This window comes from Eufriesea mexicana, unplaced genomic scaffold (assembly GCF_001483705.2).
Source record: "Eufriesea mexicana isolate 0111107269 unplaced genomic scaffold, ASM148370v2 scaffold2119, whole genome shotgun sequence".
Taxonomy (NCBI): Eukaryota; Metazoa; Arthropoda; class Insecta; order Hymenoptera; family Apidae; genus Eufriesea; species Eufriesea mexicana.
This window is the reverse complement of record NW_016910196.1, coordinates 246689-273579: the sequence shown is the minus strand read 5'-3', so window position 1 is coordinate 273579 and position 26891 is coordinate 246689. Positions and strand designations below refer to the sequence as shown.

The 26891-nt window shown below is 47.3% G+C and overlaps 1 protein-coding gene across 1 annotated transcript in view; it reads right to left on the bottom strand.

The window, feature by feature from the left end:
* Nucleotides 1–25212, bottom strand: part of LOC108549591 (mucin-16) — a 29409-nt gene extending 4197 nt beyond the window's left edge. The window contains 15 exon segments of the mRNA XM_017903063.1: nt 87–373; nt 443–2422; nt 2544–3386; nt 3648–4025; nt 4257–4897; nt 5046–5352; nt 5438–5785; nt 6105–6425; nt 7028–7153; nt 7156–7299; nt 8213–8487; nt 9290–11828; nt 12624–19906; nt 21511–21564; nt 25155–25212. Coding sequence (XP_017758552.1) covers nt 87–373; nt 443–2422; nt 2544–3386; nt 3648–4025; nt 4257–4897; nt 5046–5352; nt 5438–5785; nt 6105–6425; nt 7028–7153; nt 7156–7299; nt 8213–8487; nt 9290–11828; nt 12624–19906; nt 21511–21564; nt 25155–25212 — 15584 coding nt within the window.
* Between the last annotated feature and the right edge of the window lie 1679 nt (nt 25213–26891).

Here is a 26891-nt window from a genome sequence, read left to right as displayed (position 1 = left end):
TGGAACGGGTATTTTTATATACGTTTTTAATATTCCTGATGACAGGTGGTTAAGGATATATTGACAGAAGAAACATTTCTGGGTACCTAGATACGGGCCTAGTGTCGAATGGCCGCACCGTGTAGATGCTAACGTGCTCCGTCATCCTTGTTTCGACTGGCCTAAGAATCTCGGGTACGTCCACGATCACAGGAAGATCGACAGTGCCGTGAATGATGGGTATCTTCGACTCGATATCCTGGACCACTGGTATGTGGGACGTTGCGACGGCTGTGGCGATTTGAATTGATCCTGACACCGCTACAGCTGGTCTCACAGTGGCTATCTCGAGTGGTCTGGTCGTCTGAGTGACTGGTGGTGGTGGTACCATGTCCTGAATGAGGTATACGGTGTGTTAATTACCTCGAATGGAAGCAATAACGAGAATATTAAATCGATTTACCTGAGACAGCAGTTCCACGATGAAAGGCCTGGCGAGAGAAGGTCTAGGACTAGGTGGAACCATGCTGACACTAGGCAAAGGTGCCACGGTTGACTCTTTCAGAGGAATATACTTAGGTGGAGGCTTCAAGCCAGACTCATTGGCAGTCACAAACGGGAATCTGTCTTCTGCAGGCCCAGAGGTCGTAGTGATATCAACTGGTGGAGGCGATAAACCGACGACGTCTCTGGAAGGAATAGGTGGTGGTTTCAAGTCCTCTTCTTCGTTCTTGTTTGACTGATTCAGTCCAATTGCTGGCCTCAATGGCGGAGGCATCATATCCCTAGATGGCACGTTCATTCCTTCCATACTGCTCAGCATGTCTCCAGTGGACGTCTCAATGGGCCTTATTCTAATTTTGGTCTCGTGGTTCACGGAGTCTTCCTTATTAGCGTCTGAGGCTGCAAAGTTCGTCTGATACGAAGTGTCTATCTTCTCTGGGTTCTTCTTCTTGTCACTGGAATTATTCGTCGTGATCAGCATGCTCGGTGGTCGTTCAGTTTGTGTCTTGCTGTCCACCTCTTCGCCTATGGCCTCCACAGGCATGGAGAATCTTATATTTGGCCGAGTATCAGGCTTATTAGCCGTTGAAATAGTAACTGGTCCTGGTACTGGAGGCTTAGGTTTTGTGACTATATGTGGATATTCTGGGTGAATCCTAGTCACTGATCCATATTCCTGTTGAGTCACTTTAGGACGACTCTTCTCTGTTTTGATAGTCTCTGTGGTTGTCTGAGGATACTGATTATCGACTTGATGAGAAATGGAATTGTTTCTAAAGTGATTCTTTACAACTTCGCTCTTGTTAACCAGAATCTCCTGTCTGTCTGGCCTCTGCTCACTAATCTTTAATCCGCCATCTAAGTTGAGGTCCACGAAACCGCCCAATTGTAGGTGACTCTGATTCATTTTACCCGGATGGCCTAAACTGTTGTTAACAAATGTTTCCGAGCTTGCTGGCTTGCCTTCGTTAGGCTGTTTCACCTGATCCGGCCTCGTTTCTGGAGCCTGACTTACGACATCAGGTCTTGGATACAATACAGGTCTGGTTTCGACTTTATTTATGATAGGTGGTCTAGGATATGGTCTGCTGGGTTTGTCCAATTCGGGTACAAACTGGGGAATGATCGCTGGTGGCTTCAAGTCTATGGTATCGTCGCGTTCACGAGATGGTAACGTTGACGTCTGTTCTTGCTGATTCTTGTGGCTGTTTTGCAGTATTTTGTTCATGTAATACGTCGATGGTACACCCTGTACTATATCGTGTTCAGGCTTATTTTCTTTCCATTTGTAGCCATAGTTCGTTTCCTCGTGACCAGTGTACACACCAAACGGCTTCCCTTGGACTACTGGCGTCTCATGGGGTTTGGTGTTGTAGTAACTAGGTCCATAAGGTACCTGAGCCTGACTGGCTTCGTTCTTGTGAGAAAATGGAACTCCCGGATTCATCCAGACAGGTTTACCCTTCTGATCTTGCTGAACGTCGCTTCCTCCAGCTGGTTTTCTTATCACCGTGTTCCCAGAAGCTACGTTCTCAGCAGAATTCTTGATGCTCGATGTTGTATCGTTGCTTTTGCTAACGAAAGGCATATCGCTTTGCGTTTTATCGTACTTCTGCACTTCTTTAACCTGATTGTGATAATTCACAGGTTCAGAGGCACCAATTTCCGAATCCAAAGTCTTCTCCGTCTGCGTACCACTTTGCCAGACTTCTGGTTTTGTCTCCTGGCTAGACGAAGCCTGATCAAAGCTCTGAACCTGAGTATTCGTCGCAGCTGGCCTGTCATCCTGCTTGATTTTAGTATTCGATGGATTATGATACTCCACAGCTCCAGTTGGGACATATTCCTCCGTTCTCTCAGTTTGAGGCCTCATCTGTCCCACATTCGCAGGCCTTTTCTCCGGATAGAAGTGTGGTGGCCTATCCTGAAGATCAATTTGCTGCAAAAATGGGAAACATATAGATTGTACTACGTTGTTCAATTTTAGTTAACACGATATTATTTGCAATATAGCAATATTAATTATAAATACGTTCAAATATCACACGGATGATATTTACCTGCGGATGAGGCCCATACGATGGCTGTCTCTCAGTCACCACGTCCTTCATCACGTCTCCAGGCGTCGAAGTGGCTATCCTTGGCGGTTCGTGATGAATCTGTGGATTGGCAATCGGTCGATGAGGCAGCACAAACGTGTTCGTGTTCTGCGTCTTCGTCGGGGGCCTCTGAGGGCCGTTGTAAACTGGTTTCCTGATATTCGGCCTTTCCTGGTAAATCGGCCTGTCCAGAGGGCGACTGGTCGTCGACCTCAATATCGGTCGAGGTCTCAACCTGTTATTCATCAGGATCCTCGGTGGTTTCTTGTCGGACTTCCAATTGGTATTCAAAACGATCTCATTTCCCGAGTCTGGCTTAGCTAGCAAGATGTATCTGTGGGAGTTGTCAGATAGATTCGACATTTCGGTTCTTCTGGGCGGTGTGCCAGGTTCCACGGGCTTTTGAATCTTTGGGAATTGTCCTCGTGATGGTAAGTGACCGTTAGGGTGCATGTGAGGGTGGATAGATGGATATGGCACGCTCTGTGGACGAACGTTTACGGTTTCCGGTCTATGGTGGACCAGGATCTCAGTGTGCACGTGGCCTTGGCCGCCTAGGACACCGGAGTTGTCGGGATGTTTGATCAAATGCACGTCAGATGGCTTCTTCTCTGGCCTGTTCAAGGGTGCTTCCAGCTTGTCTTGTGGTCTTTCGTAGTCAAAACGACCCGGTGACAAGGGAATCGTGGCTGGACGATTGGAGGGGTGCTTCTCTGGCAGAGTCTTGAAGTTGTGAGGTGGCGATGGTGGCACCATGTAGTCTGCTGGGTCCTTTCCATTTGAATATTGAGGTAGGTCCTCCACCTAGATTTTAGATCAATTTTTAAAGCGTTGAGATCCAAAATTAAGTATTTAAAATTTCTAACTAAAATTCCAGAAATGTCTTTATGAGAAAATTGTCTTTAATGATAAAACATAAGAATTTCTTTTTATTATGCTACTCTCTCGATAAATATTTCTATACTGGGTTCGTTAGATATAGTTATTCCGATTGGAATAAAATTGTAGGTATAAGAAAGTGCAGAATGTATATAAAAACACGGTGGTGATGATTAAGTGACTTACCCTTTGAATTCCAACGAATCCTAAACCAACTTCCGATTCAGGATACGGTGAAGGATCGTCGAAGTATTGTCCACTGATGTGGGGTTCGTTCGTGTCGCCGAATATCAGTGCCTGAGTACCACCCTGAGGAATCACTACGTTGGCCACTTGACTGGGTTGGATATTGACTAACAAGGGCTGGCCCGTTGATCTGTCGATGACGTGCGGCACTTGATGAACTATAGGTTCCGCAGGTGTGGGTCTGGATTCGGAGATCTGAATGACAACGGGAGAATCGGGGAGCAGAGGATCTTTCTGGGCCCAAGGTGGTCGTTTCTGATCGTCGGATGGAACGGTGGGCCACGGTTTCTCCATTGGTGGCTTCCCAGCATCGATCTTCTGGAATTTTTAGAGTGACCGATAAGGTTCACAATTTCACAATTAACGTCTATAATTTTTTAGAAGCTAATCGAAGAGTTCTACGCGTTCAAAATTTAGATCAAAGTGTTCACAGTTCAAGTATACAAATATTTAGATTAAAGCTTTCGAAATACTTGCGATTTTTGTTAGCAGAGGGTTACATAGTTTAATACGAAGCATTTGGAATAATGCAGAATGCACAATGCACACCTGATCGAATTGAGGATGGGGTGGGGAAAGCTTCAAAGGATCCTTGGCACTCCATGGCCTCCTCGACTTCTCAGGGCTCCATTCCGGTTCCTTTGGGTTCGAATTTGGATTCGCGTACTGTTCCACGTTCGGTCTGTCGGGTGGTTTCAACAGAGGATCATTCTCCATCACGTCTTGCTTCGAACCCATCCTCTTTGGCGGAGAAGATTGGATAGGAAGCAGCTTTTGAGGTTGCTTCGATAGCAACGTAGGATTCGTGTCGACTGGCATGGAAACTGGTATCTTTAGATGTTCCTCGTAGATCTGGTGCGCGGGATATATCTGTATCTGTGGACCCTTGTGACCCTGAAGAGTTTGCTGAGGTTGGCTGTCTTCTCGGTTGTTCTCCAGGACCTCGAGAACAGGATGGACTAGGATGTTGGGGACTGGCAGTGGTGGTGGCTTCATTCCAATGTGTTCTTCGTCCTCCAGGAATGTCTGAGGCGGTCTTGGTGCCATTTTTCCTGGTTTGCCGATGATCACGTCGCTGTTCGCTGTGATCACTTCACCTGGAGAGATTGGGATTCCGTCTGCCAGGCTGGAAGCTACTTTGTGACGGGTTTCCGCGATGTAGTTGTGCTTGACGTTCGTAAGATGGGTACCTTGACAGACATTTTGAGTCATTTTGGATTATTCGACAAAATTTGATATTTTCTTCTGTACACTTTCATACATTTACTTCATTTTTCTCAAAACTGGAACAGTTAATTAGCGGAAACCAGTGGATAGGATTTTGACAGAAGCAGTTACCTATATTTTGGCTTTCAGCAGCCTCGATGTCGTCGTCAGCGAACTCAGCCACAGGTATGTAGATGGGTGACCTCTGCGTGGTCACTTCCTGTGCTTCTGCTTGCGGTATCGTGTCATTTCTTCGCGTTGCTGTCGTCTTTCCTTGTAACAGACCAGCCATCGCGGTAATCACAGGTCCCAGAGCCGACAGACTGTTAATTCCCAATGATCCTAGGTTTAGAAGGTTGCTCACTTGAAGATCACTCGTGTTCTGACCAGCAGGCTTCTTGTTCTGCCCGGAATCCGAAGAAACTGTCACGTTGGTCTCCTGCAATTCGAACGCGACGGGATTAAAATCCAAAATTCCTTTAATTCGACATTTTTTAAAACTTAACGCAGGATCCTATGTTTACCTGACTAATTTGTTCGGACGGCTTCAAATTCGCCTCACTGGCAACGGGAGATGGTTCAGTAGACACAAAACTGGCAGAAATCACTTCGTCTTTCGGAACTTCCGCGGTAGAAGTGGCTTCTGGGAAGCTGGTGGTCGTGGTAGGATCGATTTGGTCCTCCTCGTCGAAGAAGATGATCGTCGATCCAGTTACCACGTTTTTCACCGGGTCTGTGTGGTGTGCCGTTGTCAATAAGGCGTTCATGTAGCCAGCATCGAGCAAACTGGGCGCTATCGACTCTGTCACCACGTTCTCCACGATGTGAGACCTCGAGGAGACAGTGGTAGAAGTTTCTTCGTCTGGTCCCGCCTGAAAATGAACAAAAATTTTCCATCTTCTTTAAAAAATCTATGATCATCCTACTCTTCGTGTTATCTAACTTTTTCGAATATAAGAATACAATATCTCACAAGAAGATGTCAAAATTCTTCATAATTCGTGTGCAGAGTATTTCATAAAAGTCTGCGAATTTTTCTAAAATTTCGTGAAAATTTATGCACTAAATTCTCCTTATAACCATTGGTTATAAAGATCAGTATACAATTCACGTAAGGTTAATTTGAATTGCAATTGTGTAAAAGAGGAGGATACGTATGTTAGTAATATTCGAGAAATTGAAATGGCATACTTGAAGCAACGTGGTAAAGTAGGTAAAGGTGGTCAGATAGGTCTTCGTAGCAAAGATTTGAATGGGTTCAGGAGTGGGATTCACCATGGTCGTCTTCGTGGTCTTCTTGACAGGCACTTTCTCCAGCACGACGTCGGTGGACGTCGCAACGTTCGTACGAACCACCGTGTTACCTTTCTCCAGGAAGGTATTGTAATAAGTGTATGTAATGTAGTATGTCTTCATGACGTCTGTCATGTTCTCCTCCGTGCTGTCCAGCGCTGTCAACGTGGTCGTGATTCTGGTCGGACGAGGAGGTGGTGCAGACTCCGTTACTATAAGCTGAAGGGAAAATGTCAGCATTTAAATTCCATTTAGTCGACACGTGATTTATTCTTTTACTCTATTTATCATAGTCATTACAATGACAGAACAAGAGGATTTCACATCACTGTCACTGATTTAACTCTAGATCAAATTAGTCAGATTTTGTATCTTTACAATTGATAGAGAGGTACAATTGACATAGACTTTTATTCAAATGAAATATAATTATATATGTAATTACTTAATCTCGCTATACAATTTTAATTCGATTAATACAGATTGATAAAATAATTTAATTTTAATCGTCTATGTATGTATGGTATATTTAAATATACATTATAGGTCAATAGTCAAGAATTCAAATGGACTACTGATTTAAAAAAATTTAATATTTCACATCAGATATCCATTTGGTGAAAAAGGAAAGACTTTAGAGAAGAAAAAATTCCCAGGATTGCATGAAATGTAACCTTCTTTGACAACTGATAATCACACATGATCCATAGCTACCATGGACTAACGTGTTACATCCATAATTCTTCCTAGACTCGAACTTGGAAGCTTCGGATTGTAATAACTGTGTAAACCGTGAAAGCTATTTATCATTTTCCACGAACCTGAGTAATGGTATCGCTGGTGGTCTCTACTCTGGTGCGCCCATCCTCCATGAAAGTCTTCTCCAGCATCCTGGTGCTGAGGTACGTGTTCGTTTCCGGTCGCGGTGCCTCGGATGGCTCGAGAATTTCGGGTGGTCGGTATTTAGTGTCAAGTAGGTGTAAGTTGTTTTGAACACCTCTGTGCGTAAAGTTGGCGACGCATCTAGCGTTACAGCAGCGGTCTCTGAACCGGGCTTCCTGTGCCGTTCTTCGGTAGCCGTGTTGGCAATCACCTGCAAACATTTTTTTATAAATTTGTCACATACAAGGATTTTTAATTCTAGGAGGTTTCAAAAATTCAAAGTGTGTGAAATTTAGCAGCTATTTGAAAAATTCGTTTATTATTTTTCGATAATTTTAGTAAGAAAGTTAATAATTATGATAATCGTGTGATTTATACATGATTACAATTAGCAATTAAAATAATCTTAGTAATAGTGTCACTATATATAATTACAGTAAATATAAGATAGAAATAAGGAAGAACAATAGTCAAAGGTCGATGGCCGAGAACGGTGGGCTTAAAGGCTATCAATCTAAGGTCTTCAGTTCGAATCCCGGTATACGTAAGAATTATTTTCATAACTTTTAAAATCAATATTCGATTAAAATTACGAATTTCTGAGTATCTTGGCGTTGAGTGATTAAATTAAATTATTAAAATAAATCGGGTTTATAAGTTTGCTCACCTTAAGTTCGAAATTCGAGAGAGGGGGGTGAAATTTGAATAGTCATTTTCCGAGTGATAAAAAAGCAACTATAAACCCGAATAAGAAGTTTGGTGTTGGAGTGTTATAATAAAAATCGGTTCGAAATATAAAAAACCAATAAGTGGGAAAGACAACCAGAATTCAAAAATAAGTAAATAAAAGCTTCAAGAAATGAAAAAAAAAATTCGGAAAGAAAGGGAGAAAAGGGAGTTTGAAAGTGGGAAAAATAATAGGAAAAAGGAAGGAAAGCAGCAAAAAAAAAAAAGGAAAAAGAATTCGAGAAATGAAAAAAATACGGAAATAAAAGGAGTTTGAAAGTGGAGAAAGGAAAAATAGTAAAAAAAAAGAAAGAAAAAGGCAAAATAAATAGGGAAAAAAATAAAAAGGAGAAAGGAGAATGAATGAAAAAGGAGTAAATAAAAAGACTACTGTGTACCTGCTCCTCCGTCGACACGGTAGTTGTCCCATCCTTCGTAATCGTGGTGAGATACGTGAAGGTGGTCGTACAGGTTTTCGTAACAAATTCATTCGGCTTATCTTGCGGAAGCATCATGACGACCGCGTCAGACAATGTCAGCGTAGGTTGTGGCATCAAGTTCTCCCATCGTAGCGCTGGTGTTGGTCCCGCCACGATTACTTCGACTCCATTCGACATGACGCGGGTAGCGAGATTGAACCTCCGACCTTCTTCATCTTTCCCGTCGTATTCTCCTGTCGTTACAATTCCACGATGAAACGATTACCGAGTAACAAATATCGCATTTTCGCTTTGACAATACCAAACTGTCATTAATATATAATTAAAATAATAACATATAGATAATAAGCAATAAATAAATAACGTAGAAACAAAAAGATCGCTAAAGAATCCGAAGTATCTGAAATAAACGTAAAATAATTTAACAGATTCACAAGTGTATGGAAAGACGCCTGAATAATTATACACTTCATGGTGAGTCTACATACGGGCAACAGTTATTCAGGCGTCAGATGGTGGACGTTCAATGTACACGGTTGAAACATTTTCCATATTCAAGAAACAAAAATATACAGAATAGACTATAGAAGTAAAACGAACAATAAGAGATTGAGTATATACAAGATCAGACTTCATTTACAGATATGTACAGTTCACTCAGAGTTCTATTGTACAGGAAACAATTTAGACTGCCATAAGCCAATCGAAGTGAGACTCAGGAGAGCTTCTATACAGTCTCGAGCGTGCTAGTCGCGCGAGAAGAAATATCATATTAGTCTAAAGAAGAATATTATTTTTTACACCGATCATCCAGTGTCCTGAACTTGCCAATCCTCGTTTCAATTTCCATGTCCACAACTATTTATTCAAATAATTCACACACCTCCAACCCGTTATTTCGTTTATTACCGATTTACTACTTCATCATACGTCGAAAAATAATTAAAGAATCGTTCGCGACAGTCTAAATGAGTTCAGGACACTGGAGGATCGCGACGGAGAAGGCTAATCGCAGAGCCAGTTGTAGCTACTCACCAGCAGCGGGCACCGGGCTATACACAGACGAAACAGACGACTCCACGGTAGGAGTGACAGTCACCGTGACGGGCACCGTCAACGTAAGCGTCGTCACTCTCGGTCGGACGGTCGTCGAGGACGTCACTTTCGTCTCCTGTCCGTTCAGTTGCGTCACAACGTACGTGTAAGTCCTCAGTCTCGTCGACGTCACCACCGTCTCTGTATAGTAAACGCTCGTGCTCGGCTCTAACTCCGGCGTTTCGGACCTGGTCTCGTGCTCCACGTGGACCGGTTTCGACGGCAGGATCTCGGGAAAGTCTGGCCTCGACAGGGACAAGTACAGGTCATCGGCCAACCCTGCCTCGATTTCTTCAGGGGTAGGTGACGTGATAGACGTCGTCACCGTGGCCGTTTCGACGCGTGGCGTCGCCTCGGGGACCGCAGGGGTCCCGTTCGAGTCCGACAGCGAGGTGTACTCGACTCCTAGGGGAATCACGCTTGGGATCTCGGAGTCATCCAGATAACTAGGGGTGGTGGAGTCGTGTGACGTCGTTTGGAACGTCTCTAGAGGCAGGACGGTGGCGAAACTGGGCGACACGTCGCCGAGAGACGTCGACGTGCTCGAAGCAGATTCGATAATCGGTTGTATGGGCTCCACTGTCATGACATCTTCGTTCTCCTCTGTCTTTGCAGCTTCTGGGGCCTGTCTTTGGGTGGTGAAGTCTACTACGTCTGGGAAGGAGCTTTCGGTTTCTGGTTTGGGGCTTTGGGTGGCTGTCAGGTCGGGAGATTGGGTGTCTTTATTCGGGTCTTCGATACTTTCCCTTGGGGGATCTTGGGATTCCGATTGAACCTTCGTGACGTGAGGTTCGATGGCTTTCTCGGGTACATCTTCGTCGCGAGTTTGATGAGAATCTTCGGGGCCGGATTGACTCACCGAGACGTGGGTTTCGACGTGCATTTTGGGAGAATCTTCGACATCTTTTGTCAAAGAGTTGGAGTCTGTTTCAACAATTATGTCATTGGACTTTTCGTGTTTCTCAGGAGAATATTCAGTGTCATTTGGCGGAGCGACTTCAGGTTCGCTTGCCACAGTTGTAACATCAGTTTCCATGTCCTCTTCCTTTGACTCTTCGTCTTCCGAGGAAGAATCTTCGGGTGTGGGTTCAGTAGTTAACGGAAACTGTTCAGTGGTACTGTACTCGTCTTCTTCACTGGCAGTTGTCGTGGTTTCTATGTCGGAAGACGTCGTTGTTTCTATTTCTTCTTCGGGAACACTGATCACCGTTGTTTCTTCCATAGGTACAGTCGTTTCCATCGACTCGACCGTCGTCGTACGTTCCTCCTCCTCTTCGTTCTCTTCTTCATCTTCGTCTTCAGTCTCTGGGTACGCGGTAGTCGTAACATCTTCTTCAGAGGAATCTTTGGGAACTTCCTGCGTCGTGGTCAATGTTTCTACATCGTCTATGAATTTTACAGTCGTCGAAATTTCTTCAGTCTTCTCTTCATCCTCCACATCGACCGATTCCGTGGTCGTTTCGTGATCGGTATCTTTATCCGATACCTCTTCGGGTTTCTCCGTGGTTGTTTCGATTAAATCAGGAGTTGCGGGCGTAGTCGAGATATTCTCCGTGCTCGGAACATCTTCCACCTTCGTAGATACAGTCGTCGTTGGAGTTTCTTCGCTCGGAGTGTCCTCCTTCGCGCTTTCAGTCGTCGTGTCCGTATACTCTTCTTCGTATTCTTCGTACTCGTCCGCAGACGCCGGGAGGAAGAAATTGTCAGTGATAATAACCGGCGTGCTCACAGTGGTCTCCTCTATCGGCTCTATCGGATCTATCACCTTCGATTCCATTTCTTCCGTCGTGGTCTCGACTTCGACTTCGTCGGGTCTGCTGTCGATCACGTTAGGCGGCTCCACCAGCTCAGGCGTGACAGTCGAACTGACATCCTCCTTGTTCTCCATTTCGTCGTTGTTGACTTCCTCGGAGTACTCCTCCTCGGACTCGGAAGACGGAGCAGTGAAGAAGCCCGTGGTGATGATAGCAAACGCTGGCGTAGGTTGCACCGGTCTGACAGCGATCAGCTTCTTCCTCGTAATCCTAGGCTTCTTCTCGCTGCTCGTGGGTAAGACAGGGGTCGATTCGATCTTCCTACGTCTGGTAATAGTCACCTTGTGCCTACCAATCTCGTGCTTCAAGCTGTCAGGGTCCAAGTCGCTGTGAATGGTGTTGGCCAGGCCTAAAGTCCTGACACGAGTCACCACGATCCTTCTTGGCGTGTGTCTAGCCACCGTCAACGTAGGATCCTCGGCCCTCGTAGCGATCGGTCTCCTCCTCACCACCGTCAGCTTATGCTGCTTGGGGTTCTTCCTCACGACAGGTACGCGGATTCTGACGCGTTTCCTGGGCGTTTCCTCGAGGTAGTCGTCGTTATTCTCGGCTAGAGTCTGACTCCTAGCGTTCTCATCGGGCGACCACGTGCGTTTGCTAGCGACGTCGCCAGTTAGTCGGTAGTAGTCGTCGGGGTAGTCATCTGAAAAGGCGACGTTCTCACGCTTGCGTGCACGCACTGTGATCCCCGGCGGGCGTGTGTTTGGGTGTGTGAGCTTACAGCTAGGGCAACCGTGAGCAACAGGCGAGGGGCATTTCGAGTCGTCTCGAGTGTTAGGCGAGTCATCCGTGTGGGGTTAAACAACAGACATATCACGTGTCAGACACAATCCCACCCTCGTACGTTCGGTTTCGTGCACTTAGTAGAGGTGTTATCGATCTATCGCGCGATCTGCCGACGATCGCGTGGATCCGTTGTCCGACAAACACCAGAGACAGAGAGTACCATGCGTCGCGTGTGGATTTTGTCGCGTGTGGGCGCGCGTGCGGCGGCGACGGCGGATTCGAGGCTGCGTTAGTAGGTGGACCAGTGGAGGGCCACGAGGGAGAGAGAGAGTCAGGGGGAGATGAAAAGAAGAAAGATCGGGAGAGCGAACAGGACGTGTGAAATGGACGTGTGAAGAGAGCGAGGGGTTCTCGGTGAACCGAAGCTGCGAGCTTTCCACATCCTCCGGAGGAGTTTCATCTATGATACATACTGACATCGTGATCGCTGAACTGCTGCGCACGATTACTCGCGAACGAACGGACCAGCGAGGGCCACCGGCTCGTACGAGCCAGAGAAAGGTCATCAGCTTCGGTCTAGGTGGGCTTTTCATGATGGATTTCGTAATGGACTTATATTAATTAATCGAGCGACGACAGTTAAAGGTAGAAGAGAGGAGGATTATCTAGCGACGTGTGTTTTTACTAGGTGAGGTGTGGATGGACGTGGAAATGTGCCGTCCGACGTCACCCACTACGCTCTCGAGACTCTGTGTCGGCGTGTGCGCGTCCAGCGAGTCCTCGCTGCCTGTCAGGACAGCGATCCCTTCGGATCCCTCGTGCAACGTTGGCGGGATCGACGGTTGTACCTCGACCACCAATTCCTCCCCGGTGTCCCGTCGTCTTCGAGACGAGCTCACGGTGTCGCTCACTCTCACGGTGCTCAGAACGGTACTGAACTCCCCTGGCCTCCGGCCGGACACGTACAGCGTCACCACGCTGGACTCCTCCTTGGCCACGGTCGAATGATCCTCTTTCCTGTCATTCGTCCTGATCCGACCGTTTCTCGGCCTGGACGCCTTGTGATACTCTTGGGCATCCTCTTCCTCGTCCGAATATTCGTAGCTATCGTGCTTGTAGTCCGAGTCAGCTGGCTGATGCCTGCTCTCCACCTCCCCTGGCAACGTGTTGCTCTGAGTGAACGGTGGAGCAGCGAACACGGGATCCAACAGAGGGTTCGTGTTCTGCTGTGGTTGAGGTTGCTGTAGCAGCAGTAACAACGAATTCAGATTGGCCGCTGGCAAGGCTGCCGTGGGTGTCACCACTACCGTGTCCGTGATGAACTCGGTCGCGGTCACCACGTCGGTCGACGTGTCCACCAGGGTGGTAACGATCTCCTTGCCGCGGAACGTGAGCGGGATCACGGTACTCCGTTGCTTGGTGATCGTGGTAACGTACGAGGTCGTTCGGGTATTGTACTGCGTGGACGGTGTAGCTTGCGGCTGCAGCAAGGGGTTCGCCTGACCTAACTGACCGAGGAGTAGCTGCGACAGGAGGAGATTCGCGAGAGGCGCGTTTCCGGGGAGGGCAGGCTGCACCGTGGAGACCACGTTCTCCACGGAGTAAACGGTCGTGGGCACGATCACGGACTGCGAGGCCCTGCGGCCACCCAGGGTGGTCAATGTATGGGAGACACGGGTGGTGGGCGTCTCGTGGAGAAGGAATCGGGTTACCTCGGTCTGACCTTGAGGATTGGTGCCGGTTACCTCGCTGGCGATCACTACCAGCGGTTTCCCGTCCCCACCTGTCACCGTACTGTACTGGGTCGGGCCTAGGATCTCGGTGCTAGCTTGAGCAGTTACGATGTTCCTGTGCTCCGTGATACCGTTGTTCACTACAGGGATGGTCACCTCGGTGGGTACATAGTGGGTCACCGTGATTGTCCCGTCGAAGTCTGGGTACACGGTGGGTGCCTCTCTGATGTCTTCCAACGATCCTCTTGACCTGGTCGTGGTAGAACCTCTTCGGTTACCGTTTCTACTGGGGGCTCTGGTGGTGGCGCGACTAGAAGGAGGTACGCGCCTCGTGCTGGTAGTTTCTGGCGCTTTGTTCGAACCGTTTCGCAATCTCGGAGGTCTTACTCGTTCTGCGTTGTTGGTGGATCTCCCGTTCGATCTGGGCGGCGACGTGCTGGGTCGTTTGTAGCTCGATCTGGCAGTCGAACTTCCGTCTTTCTCTCTCAAAGTAAATTGTCTACCGTTATTGGAGGTTGTGGTCGGTTTTATCCTGGAATTCGAATTTCTATCTCCGTTGGAAGTAGGCTGTTTAGACCTATTCCTGGCCTTGCTCTGGCTCAGCTCCGTGGACTCTGCCGATGTCTTTTCAGGATTGTTGGACGACTTGGACGGTGGCCTAGACGACGTTAGAGATCTGCCACGGTTATTGTAACGAGCAATAGGCTTCGTGTTAGACTTGGAAGTTTCTTCTTTGCTAGACAAGTTCTCGCTCGCGTCAGATTTATCCTCGGCCTTCGACGGGCTCGACTGACTCGGTCGTCTGAATCGACTGGTCAGAGATCTCAGCTGACTCGCCTGTCGACGCACCCTTCGCGCTCTATTGAACGGTCTGATCTGAACAGTGGGTCTGATGGATTTCCCAGAACGACGATTCACCGCCGTTCTGTCCTCGTGTTCCGAGCCTTCGTAATCGTTGTCGGTTATTTCCTCCACCACCTCATCTTCGAAATTCTCTTCTCCTTCGCTTTCTGATTCCTCGCTAGGGTCTACCTGTTCCTCAGTAGGTAATTCCTGTTTCTTCCCAAGTAGACCTCGAGGCGGAAATAACCCCGTGCTGCTCTGTCTAGGTCTGGTGGATACCGGTAGATTGATCCTTCCATTGTTCCTGCCGCTGGTAGCTTTAGAGACCGTAGGTACAGTTGGCCTGTTCAAATTTCCATTCCTTCGCGTAGTCGTGGGTGGTCTAGGCGTGGTGCTACTCCTTCCCGAATTGGACAGGTTAATCGGCCTTCGGAATCTCAGTAGCGGATTCGTGGACCTTCTAGAGGACTCCGTGGTCGTCTGCAGAGGCGACGTCACGGTTTCTCCGCCGTCCACGTCTTCGGTATAAGTTGTCTCCTCGGTCACTAGGGTAGTGGTAGTGAACTCGTTGGCATCGTTCTCCTGATCGTCGTGTCTGACCGTCGACTGACCCCTCAACAGAGTCGACGATGGTCTGATGGCTGGCCTGTACCTGGTAGAGGCTCCAGGGTAAACGGAACTCGACGCACGAGAAGCAGCCCTAGCCGACGAACCCCTTATCGACGTCGGACCTCGTCTATTCCCTTGGAACACGGATGACGGCGATATTCTGGTCTGAGGTCTGCCTCTGGTGCTTCCCGTCACGGTCGAAGAGAACGAACTGGCTGTGTTCGGAGATCCTCTCCTGCCCGAAAACCTTCTACTGCCTAACGGAGACAGCGTAGAAGAGTAGGGGCCTATGGGAGACGTGATGCGACCTCTGGATGGAGCGAACCTGTTGCCCTTGCCAGCCAAGGTCGCGGTTATAGTGGGCGTAATGTCTGTTCTGGTGATCGTCGTTGCACCCTGAGGACCCTTCCGTTTCGGACTCGGACTGAACGTTGGTCTGTTGCCAGGAAGGAATGGCCTGATCGCCGGCGTGAACGTCCTCTTCTTGGTAGGGAAGGTCAGCCTGGACTTTTTCTTCGAACTCTGATCACCGTCTCCCTCTTTGTCATCTTCCTCGCTCTCCTCGTTTTGCTCCGAATTGTCATCCTGATTGGGAGACTCCGTGGTTGGATCGTCGGGCAGGGAAGACTGAATGACAGCAGGCGAAGGCGAGATCTCAGGGATCTCGGTGGACTTGGTGGGTGGCAAGGTCGAAGTAGGCGCGATGTTGAGCGTCGGAGTCGCGTACAGGAAACTGGAGGTGCTTTCTATGATCTGGGCGTACCTGCCTTCGATGTTGGTACCGATTACCTTGGACTGGTAGAACGTGGTGGTACCGTTGTTCTCGATTTGACCTTGGATCAGTCTTACTAAACCTGTTCTGTGACCTTGGATAGGTACAACGGTTGCCTTCTTCTCCTCGTTTATACTCGTACTCGAGGTACTTTCGATGACCTTCGCGTAAAGTCCGTCGTACAGGGTGCCGATCTGCTTCGTCGTGAAGTAGATCGTGGTGACCTCGTCGGCCTCGATCACGCTGCCTTTGTTCATCGACAGGACACCGGTAGGCAATGCCGGAGTGACCACGGGTGAGGGTAGAGGCGGTGTCTCTAGTCTCGACGTGCTCGTTACCACCTGAGCGTACAGACCATCGATGTAAGTACCATGAACGTCGGTCGTGAAATGAGTAGTAGTGCCATCGTGGACTTCGCTAGACCTGATGGTCGAAATTAGCCCAATCTTGGGTGGTTCGATGGTTTTCGAGGGAGTGATCGGTATCTCCTTGGTAGTCTGGCTTTCCTTGAACACCGGACCATCGATTGCTCTGCCAGTGGCGGCTTGTTCGGTCGCGAGAACCTCGGGAATGGAGACGCTGGTGACAGTCTCCAATCTGCTATTCAGAATAGTCTCGTTGCCGATATAGGAAGTGGTGAAGTAGGTGTAAGTGGTATAATAAGTAGTAGGTTCAGGTGTAACCGTGGTAGAGTCTAAACTACTTTCGGAAGTTGGGGTGGCAATGTCTTTGGAACTGGTAGTCTCTGGTTCCTGAGCTTTGGAATTTTCGAGAGGAACGACATTCGAGGGTGTCACTTCGTTGTCAGCGGTGATCTTGGACTCCTTCTCGCTTATCACGCTGTCTTCGAGGTCCGTCGTGGGCCTGTACGTCATGACTACACCCAACTCCACGGTAGGCGTAGGAGCGACGCCTGGCGTGACCACGTCACTGACCGTCTCTTCGCGACTGGTCGTAACAGTGTCGCCACCTTTGTAGAACGTAGTCCAATAAGTGAACGTGGTGAAATACGTAACAGGTAGGGTGCTCGTCTCCATCGGTACCACGCTAGTTGGCCTGATAGTCTCGGTGGCTACGTTGGTGACGGTTTCCAGACGACTGACCACGTTAGACTCGTCACCCTTGTACATCGTCGTGAAGTAGGTGAAGGTAGTGTAACTGGTCTGAAGCAGAAGAGTCGGCGCTGGCTCTACTTCGTGATGGTTCGACTCTGACAGCTCTTGGTCCTCTGGAACCGCGTTTCTCTTGTCCATCACGTCCAGAACCGTGCCTCCTCCGGAACTGGAAGAAGACACCACGTCGGTGACCATGGATCCCAGGATCTCGCCGTCGAATGGTGGATTCGGTGTCACTTGCGCGTTCACTTCGAAATCGCGAAACAGATTTTCCGTAGTGGTTTGCACCTCCGTGATAGTTGTTGGACTCTCCGTCGTGACTTCTGCTTTGGCTTCAGTCACGGCTTCGCTGTCTTCAGGCTTGTCGATCGTCTGCTGCTGCACCCTCTTTGCGAGTTGCAGCGCCTCTTCTTGGGATTTCTGTTTCTGAAGGGCTTCCAGGTACGCCAAGATCTCTGGAGGCACAGCTGGCTTGGCAGGTTCCGCTTTGGGCGTAGTTGGCAGCTCCGTCTCTTCGATAAGAGGCACTATTGGAGTCGGTTGAATAGTCTCGGTCACCACGTTGGAGAACACTTCCGTCCTCGTTTCGATCTCTGTTTCGTTGTCGACGAAGATGGTGGTGAAGTAGGTGTACGTCGTGTAATAGGTCTTGATCTGTTCCTTTACCTCTTGAGTCGGTATGACAGGAGTTGGGCTAGGTTCGATCTCCGGCGTGGTCTGTCTGACGTCCTCGAAGTCCTTTAGACTGGCCCCCGACTCTGTTGGGATATTCTGATCAGTGGTGGTGTCCTGTTCCTGCAACGTGGTGAGCACCTCCTCCGTCGTTTGCTCCATCGTCGTTTGGTACCTCTCAGTTCCTTCCTCGAGTTCAGGCGTGATCGAAGGCAGGACGGTGTCCGAAATTCTCGTGGGTGATATCACGGTAGGCTCGTCCTTCCCGAACAACCCTGCAACGACTGCAGACGCCCCGTTGGGTCCGACTGTCTGAGTAATCACGTTGGTTTCCACCACCTCGCGACTGGATATGCTGGAAGTACTTTCCTGGAAGAAGGTAGTCAGATACGTGTACGTAGTGTACAGAGTCTTGAAGATCAGCTCTATCTCTTCGTCCTGTTTGGTAGTCTGCTCTTCTTCCAACACAGTGGGCAAGCTAGGTGTGGCTGTGGTCGTGGGGGGTTCGGCGACAGCAGTAGGCAGAATCACGGATTCCGTTTCGTCTGGTCGAATCAGCTCCGTGAAGTACGAAACCTCGGAAGAGACCACTTCGTTGGTGCGAACGGAAGTGGTAGTCTGGTCGCCATTAGGGATGAAGAAGGTAGTGAAATAGGTATACGTCTTGTACACCGTGGAAGGAAGCAGCCTGGTAGGCAAGATAACCTTCTCCTCTTCATCCACGAACACCTGTTCCTTGCGATCCTGATGTCCAAGGTCGTTCTTCGAGCTTCCACCCTTGATACTACGACCTTGAGGATCTCCAGGTGCTATGTCATTCGGGATCTCGTCATCCAACGTCGGAGCAGCGGACTCCGTAGTGCCCAGTACCCTTCTGGCACTCTGCAGGATATCTTTGAGAGTGGTTAACACGCTGTCCGTGGTGCCTTTCGACGGAGTGGTCAATTCGTCGATTTCCTGAGGAGCTTCTTCGCTGGTGGTGATTATCCTAGGCGTGGTGCCCGTCGTCATCTCCAGAGTACTATCCTGTTCGACTTCAGGCTCCTCGGTGCCAGTAGTTCCATAATCCACGGTGGTATCCTCGATACCGTAGGTAGCAGTGGCTTCGTCGGGAAAGAAGTACACGTTTGACGACGTGCGGATGATCTGAGCATAATTCGTGCCCATATAGGTACCATAAATGAGCGTCTTATAGTGAGTAGTGGTACCATCCGAAGAAGTAGTCGAATCGACGACTTTCAGCAATCCTGTCGGCTCCAACGAGGCAGTCTCCATGTCGGGTATCAGTAGAAGAGGTTCGGTAGACTTGGTGGAAGACTCGGCTTCGAAGTTCTCGGTGACACCTGGTTGAATATTGGCCCTGTTGATAGCATCCAACAGAGGATCACCCGTCTCGCTCGTCGGATCTGATATACGCGGTGGGTACTTGGTCTTGTCCTGACCAGTGACCATGCTGGTGGGCCTGATCTTCACAACGGCCACGCCGTCGTCGGGTCTCAAGGTGGCGTCACCCTTGATCGTGGTAGCAGGACGACCTACGGGAGCAGGGGACGTGCTGGGAGAGAAAACTATGACAGTCTCTCCCACGGTGGTCGTGAAATCTGCGAAACCGTGATACGTCACGGTTGGCAGAGGCTTCAGGTCCACCTTCTTCTGCGCGGGAGCCTTTGGCTGAGGCTTGAAGATCTTGGGTAATCGAGGTCTGAAACTCTTCGGCTGGTCTTCGTCCAAATTGTCGAAATTATTCGTCACGTACTCGTGAGTGACTGTGTAAGTCGGCAGGTTATCCGCCGGCCTAACTTTGGCAGGCTTGAACCTCTGCGAGTCAGACCCGAACTCCCTCTTGCTGAATATATCGTTCTCTCTGGACAGTTCGTCCAACTTGGTGGGAGACTTTTCTCTCTCGTTCTGACTGTCGGAATCGTTCTCCTGGTCTCCCTCTGACCGAGGATCTTCGATATCCTTGAGAGCCTTGATGGGTGCATTGTCGAGGGCCACTTTGAGCTGCCAATCGTCGTCGGCGGTTCTCGTGGGGTACACCACGTACGGGGTAGCGGAATCTGGGGTTGGCTTTTTGTCGTAGAACACTCTGCTAGACGTGGACAATATTCTGGCATAGAGACGGCCGTTGTCCAGCGTGGTACCGTGTACCTGAGTGGCGAACTCCGTGCTGGCGCCATCTTGGACGAAGGTTCGCGCGGTTTTCGTTAGCAGACCAACCGGAGGGTTGGATTTGCCGGGTCGTGCCGGGACTAGGAGGACCGTGGTTACGCCTGGGGACGGTCACCGAGCATGGAACGTGTCGGGAAATATTGGGGATCGTTGAGAAACACCCGAGGGCCGGGACAATCGCCGCACGAGGAGCACGATTTACCGATTTCCACGTTTCCGTTCGAAAAACAGTCGTCCAGGTCGTGTTGTAAATTCGAGGGGTTGGACAGTCGCAGTGGTCGGTATCGGTATCAGCCAATCGATTCGTCATTCGTTCGGACGTACAGACAGATATATATATATATATATTTTGTTTGTTTGTTTGGTTTGGTATTTGTATTTATTTTTTAAGATAATGTAGGTCGTCGGAGAGACGGAGTGGCGGGCGGACGTTGGAGGCAGACGGCATCCAGTTGTTGAGAAGAGTTGAAGTGGAGGAGCAGGCGGGAGCAGTAACAGAAACAGAAAAAAAAGAGACAGACGATCTTAGTGGACGAGTCATCCTGTTGGTACATAGCCTATAGAGAGCAACCTGCTACGTCCCCGTTTACCCTCTGCCCACGAGTATCGATTCCCGATCGTCGCACGTTCACGAGGGCCCAGTGATCGTCGCCGTTCCGTTCCATGCAACCGGAAACGGGACCGTCGCGGGGGCCTCGTGGTCCGTTCCGTGAATCGTGCGCGCGAGAAAACGACAGTAGAAGGCGTACCAAGACGTTAAAAAGTCCTCGAGTATCGGTATTATATATATATATATATATAATATATATATATGTAGTATAATATGTACAGCTCGAGGGACCTGAGAACTCGTTCCAGATGGTCGGAGTTTTGCTCGCTCGCAACGAAGGCGTTACCAATTTCCTATCGATCCATGGATCCACGCGGACCGTGAAATTCGTTTCTCGTTTCGACCGGTGAAAGTCCATCGTGCCAATACCTGTCCGCGAGCGTGCCAATTGTTCACATTCCTTTCCCTTTCGTCTAATTTTCGTCTTTTTTCCCTATTCGCTTCGGTTTCTCGTCAGATCGATTATCAAGTCCCTCGAGGCTTCGTATATGCCTGTGAGTGGTTGGACAAGGATTTCGAGCCCATTTACCCACGGAAACGGAGAGCCAGGTGACACGTACGAGCGAAAAGAAAAGTTAAGTCGAATGGAATATTTGAGAAAAAAAAATAAAAAATAAAAACGAAACGACGACAAAGAAACGACATAAACGTATAGACAGAGAGAGAGAGAGAGAGAGAGAGAGAAAGAGAGAGAGAAAGAGAGAGATACATGTATTTCGAAACGAGTATTACTTTTGATTATGTACACGGCCGCACCTCGCGTCGACACGCACAATGCAAGTTTTTAGAGACAGAACGATCGGTTTTAACTGTGAGGAGAGAAAGGCCAGACAGCGGAGATGAGAGAGAGAGAAAGAGAGAGAGAGAAAGAGAGAGAGGAAAGCGAAAGAGAGAATCGTTATTGCCGATAGAATTACGCTGGAACACGGTACTCGTCGCGAATAATGTTACTCTACGGAACGCGGCTAACGAAATGTATTAATTTCAGGCTAGCGAGGAGAAGAAGAGAGAACGAAGCCGTGTTCCAGAGTAATTCTGTTTGGGAGAACACGAGTTGGATGCAAGACAGGCACGATGAAAGGGCGGCTCACTCACCTTGCAGATCCCTTTCTATCCTAGCTGGCCTGTCGTCTGTCAGCGATTCAGCATCTGCAAATAAAAACCCAGGTCTCCATTATGATAACTATATCGGATTAATTTTCGTCAAACATTTTCAAACATTCCAAATTTTATATCCAATAACAACGACGTTTCCATTCCATCATCAGACTTAAACGGTTCTATGCAAAGTTCCCGCGTCTAATGCACCGGTCAAGGACACCTAATGGCAACTCCGCGAAAGGAAGCAGTGGGTGTCGAATGAAAGTAATCGAAGGATGCCTGCGCGTGAAGCTGCAAGGAGTTATAGCATGCAACGCACACCACTGCGAATCCGAAACAAAGGTATCATTGTTAGTAGCATTTTGGAAACGAGCTAATCGATGAACGTGGACAATTCGCTACCTGGTAACCTAACTAACGACCAATTCCATAATACCAAGGTAACCTAACGTAACGTGCCATTTGCTCGGCAATAACCGCTTTACGATTACAAGAAAACTCGGTAGACGAGTAATATCTCGTAAATCGCAGACAATGCTGACACGGTGTCGGCTTAACACCATTGAGGCGTCGTTCTCGGAACAACCACGACAAAGTGTACCGGCTGTTTCAGAGTAAGACCTCGAATTCCACGATGGCGGTGAGTAAGTAAACCAGCGAAGAGACAAAGGCTAGACGACGCGCTGGCACGGGTGCAACGAGGAGGGCAGACGCAATCGGGAAACACTGAATAAGGTGTACGTATGGGAATGAGAGAAGAAGAGGTCCCAGGCTTCGACGATGCTGAAGATGTCGTCCGGGGGCCGCGACGTACAGTTATCTGACCGACTCCTTTCTTCTCGCGAGAACATTTCCCCTTCCGTCTCGGCTCGTGCCACGTGCACGCAGACAAAATCCGCTGCGAACCTTCCGCGCCGATCTGCTCGACTTCTTCGCTTTGTTACACGGATTTTGTCGGACTCTTGCAAAAGCTGGTCCGGCGTAAGTAGGTGTTTTTAAGAAATTGAAAGTGTAGCTAGGCTCCTTTATCCGTTTCTTACTCCTGTTCCTTCTTTTTTCTTCTCGTTTTACTATGGGTGATTATGGTTCGAGTAATCGGTCGCGATTGGTTCGGTAAGAGAAAGGTAGGTAGATAGGCATCGCGGTAAATCGGTGCAACGGAAAGTAATTGGTACGATAATCAGTCATCGAGTTATTCCCATTCTCCATCTTTTTTCCTTTTTTTTTTTAAGGTGGGAGTCCTGTGACGTAAAGGGAATCGAGTGTGGGAGAAATTCAGAGAATTTACGAATTTTTAAAGGTCGAAGGAGAGTTTATAAAATGGTAGGCAAAATTCTTGACGTCTTTTAAGATTAGAATTAAATAATTCTGCGGTTCGATAATAATTCTGGATTCAAATAGTCACAAAGAATTCAATAAAAATTCTGGATTCAAATAGTCGCAAAGAATTCAATCGAAAGCGTTTCGAATTCCGTCAGAAGTTCGACGCAGCTTCGAACATTGGTAGATCGAAAGAATTCAAGATATAAATACAAAGAATTCAACAATTCTGCGGTTCAATAATAATTCTGAATTCAAATAGTTACAAAGAATTCAATAATTCAGCACTTCAATAATAATTCTGGATTCAAATAGTCACAAAGAATTCGATAATTCAGCAGTTCATTAATAATTATGGAATTACATAGTCACAAAGAATTCAATAATTCAGCAGTTCAATAATAATTCTGGATTCAAATAGTCGCAAAGAATTCAATCGAAAGCGTTTCGAATTCTGTCAAAAGCTCGACGCAGCTTCGAACATCGGTAGATCGAAAGAATTTAAGATATAGATACAAAGAATTCAATAATTCCGCGATTCAATAATAATTCTGGATTCAAATAGCCACAAAGAATTCAATAATAATTCTGGATTCAAATAGTCGCAAAGAATTCAATCGAAAGCGTTTCAAATTCCGTCAGAAGCTCGACGCGGATTCGAACATCGGTAGATCGAACGAGCCCATGAAAAATCCCGTCTGTCTGCTCGTTTTTCGTCCTAGCGTCTCCGTACACCTGTGCAATCCAGCCGGTGTCATTAAGCGAACGCCATAGGAACTGTGGAACGCAGTCTATCGAGCGGATTCTTTTCCACGCTGCTCTTTCATTCATTCGTTATTCCCGATTTGCCCAGTTCGCCGATTTCGCGGAATTTCGTTCGTCTTGAATGGCCATCGTCGTGACCCGGCCTGCCCTACTACCTGTCTCACCTGTTCCAACGCTCCCCGTTATCTCTTGCAGCTGCTAGAATCACTCTTTCGTCGCTTCTAACCCCTCCTGTTCAAATTCATTCGCAATCTTACCCAGAAATACAATTCAATTTGTTTTTTAATCGTTAATAAATCACCAGCAGTAAACTTATACTATTGTACTCGTATACTCGGAATATTTTCAACCAGTGCGAGTCTTTATGACATATTTTAGCTTGCGAAATTTACGATACGACAGAGTTCTTCTAGTGCACGTAGTTAACCGTGAGAAAAATTGATAGGTGAAATTATTATGGCGCGAGGTATAATTGAAATTTGGTAGAAGAACAATTTTTGAACTCTTTTTTTAAATTTTCAATCGATGAAAAATACTTTTATCGTGTCACGATTCTGTTGTCTTAAATAAAGGTAAATTATACTTTGGAAATATTCTCCTCGGAATTTTCACAGTTAGGAGAGACGAAAATTCAGTTAAACGTTATCGAAAATTTGTGAAATTTTCTTTGGCACTTACAATCAATTTCGTTCGAGCAAACGTCACGATCGATCGATTCTCGTCGATCACGATCGTTCCATCGGAACTCGTGCCTCGAACGCTTCGAGCGGCTTGTACTCGCATCCGAGCTGTCTTATTGCAACGTTGTACATTGTCCACGATATTACGGCAAACAGAGCGTGTAAACTATCTTTCGGTATTACGGTGGATGATTATGAAACGTCGGCCACGGACGACGCGATAGGTATTCGTCGAACGAGATCGATCAGCGATTTCTTCTGATCGCCAACCGGTCGATCCTTAACGATCTCCACGAATTCACCCGGCGAATGATTCGTGAAAGCATCAGGAGAACGACCAAGTCGATTTCATGGTTAATCGATCATCTAGAAAGCCGTAGCGCCAAAAGTTTTATGGAAATTAAACGATGCAAAATGAAATAATACTCTTTGCTGCGATCATTGTCTATTTACGACTGCATTGTTTGTCGGTTACAAAGGGCAGTTATGATACATTGCCGTATTAATTAGGGTACTTCCTTGTAGGGTTAGCAGCAAGACGTTTCGGTATTACTTTTATAACTTTCGCCCAATGAACTTCCATTTTGTTCTCCACGTATGAGTCTCATTAAGATTTAAGATAATTGACTCCAATTATATGAATATCTTTCAATTTCAATGCCAAAATATCTGATTGGTATTTAATTATTCATATTTCACCTCTCATAATTATATTATTATAATTAATTATGTAAATATGTATAATTATATTGCGAGTAAAATAGGTATATAGTGGCTTTCGAGGTTTTGGTTCATGGACTCAGTCGATTTGGCAAACGACCAACTCACATGCCGATCATGTTTCGAAAGACACGATGACTATAGTCTCTGTACTTTCTTGTACATTTTGTACACCTTGGTACACTTTATTACTCTCGAAACTGGGGTACATCTTGCTAGATATTCGAATTCTTTCGAATTCTTTGGGGTTCTTTCGAATTCCTTCGAATTCTTTCGACTTCGTTCGAGTTCTTTCGAATTCTTTCGATTTCTTTCGAATTCTTTCGACTTCGTTCGAGTTCTTCCGAATTATTTCGAATTCTTTCGACTTCGTTCGAGTTCTTTCGAATTATTTCGAATTCTTTCGATTTCTTTCGAATTATTTCGAATTCTTTCGATTTCCTTCGACTTCGTTCGAGTTCTTTCGACTTCGTTCGAGTTCTTTCGAATTATTTCGATTTCTTTTGAATTCTTTCGACTTAGTTCGAGTTCTTTCGAATTCTTTCGACTTCGTTCGACTTCTTTCGGATTCTTTCGAGGAAAGAAGACGTTCTTTAGAGTTCGTTGAGCCGAATTCGTCCGAAGGCTACGGTCAAAAGTTGATGGTGAGCGAACGAGATGACATCCGGTTATCCAACCGGTGGCCACTTCTCGGTAGTCCACCGATCGAGATCGACGTACTCTCATGGTTCGAGGTCATCCTCGTCCAGGTGCATTGGGTCAGCTGGTCGGCTTCGCGACGCCCTTCTTTCTCCGACGGTCTGGCCTGAGGCCAGCAGGGGCCGTTTCGCAGCCTCTGCCAAAGGGGCCATGCTGTTGCTCGATGATCGACGACGATCCTGCTCGTCGATCCTTTTCTCCACACGGAAGTTCCGTGTTTCGTGAATGGGTTCAGGAAGCCTGTTTCTCGTGATGAAATTACAATAACTTTCTTACTTCGGAGGGTCTTACTTGTAGAAAGCCAGGTACTTGTCCAAAAATCGGGAAACTGTACTTTGCATCCCAATATTAAAATCAGGAATTAATTGAAATAGCTCTACATTAAATACTTAAAACATCACACTCTACAAACTTTATTCGTTATATACCATATATAATATAAATATCACAAGAAGTAAGAAAATATCAAAACCAAAATCAACAATCGACAGCAACATACAAATACATAGTATGCATACAATAATTAAATCACGTGTCATTAAAATTAAATAAAAATTCCAATAACTCATCGAAAAACAAACTAAAATTCTACAAAATTAAATATCACAATATCACAGTAATTAAATTACACGTTATGAAAATTCTGTGAAGTCAGGTATCACAAGAACTAATATGACAGCAGAGCGAAAAGCAGTAGGAATCACGCCTAACATCCGACAACCACGTTCTCGAGCACGCGACTGCAATTGCATACGTTGCCTTGAGCTGCTTTTTCGCTGCAGCTAGTCAGCAGAAGGAGAGAAATCCCTAAAGACATTCCACGTGTTTCGCAAGAAACAGTCCGTCCATTCATACCCTATGCACCAGTCTGACATGTCTTCGCCTCGAATTTCTGCGTAGCACCGCTCTCAAAGGTTCGTCCACGTGTGTCGCGTCGAAATTCCCCAGATACCGAGCACGGGTAATAAACGGCGGGGATGTAACCGCGTAGGGACGTTAATGGATTCCCCTATGAAGGAATCCAGCTTTCCAGGTGAACGCGCGAACGCCTGGACAAGCTTCTTCCGCGTCGCGGAGGCCGCCGAAGACGAAGAGTAATACTGGAGCGTGTAAAACGAGGGACAGATCGCAATTTCCTCGGGCTTCTCGTCATTCGTCTCGGTGCAAGAGTTTAATAACAGGAGAAAGAGA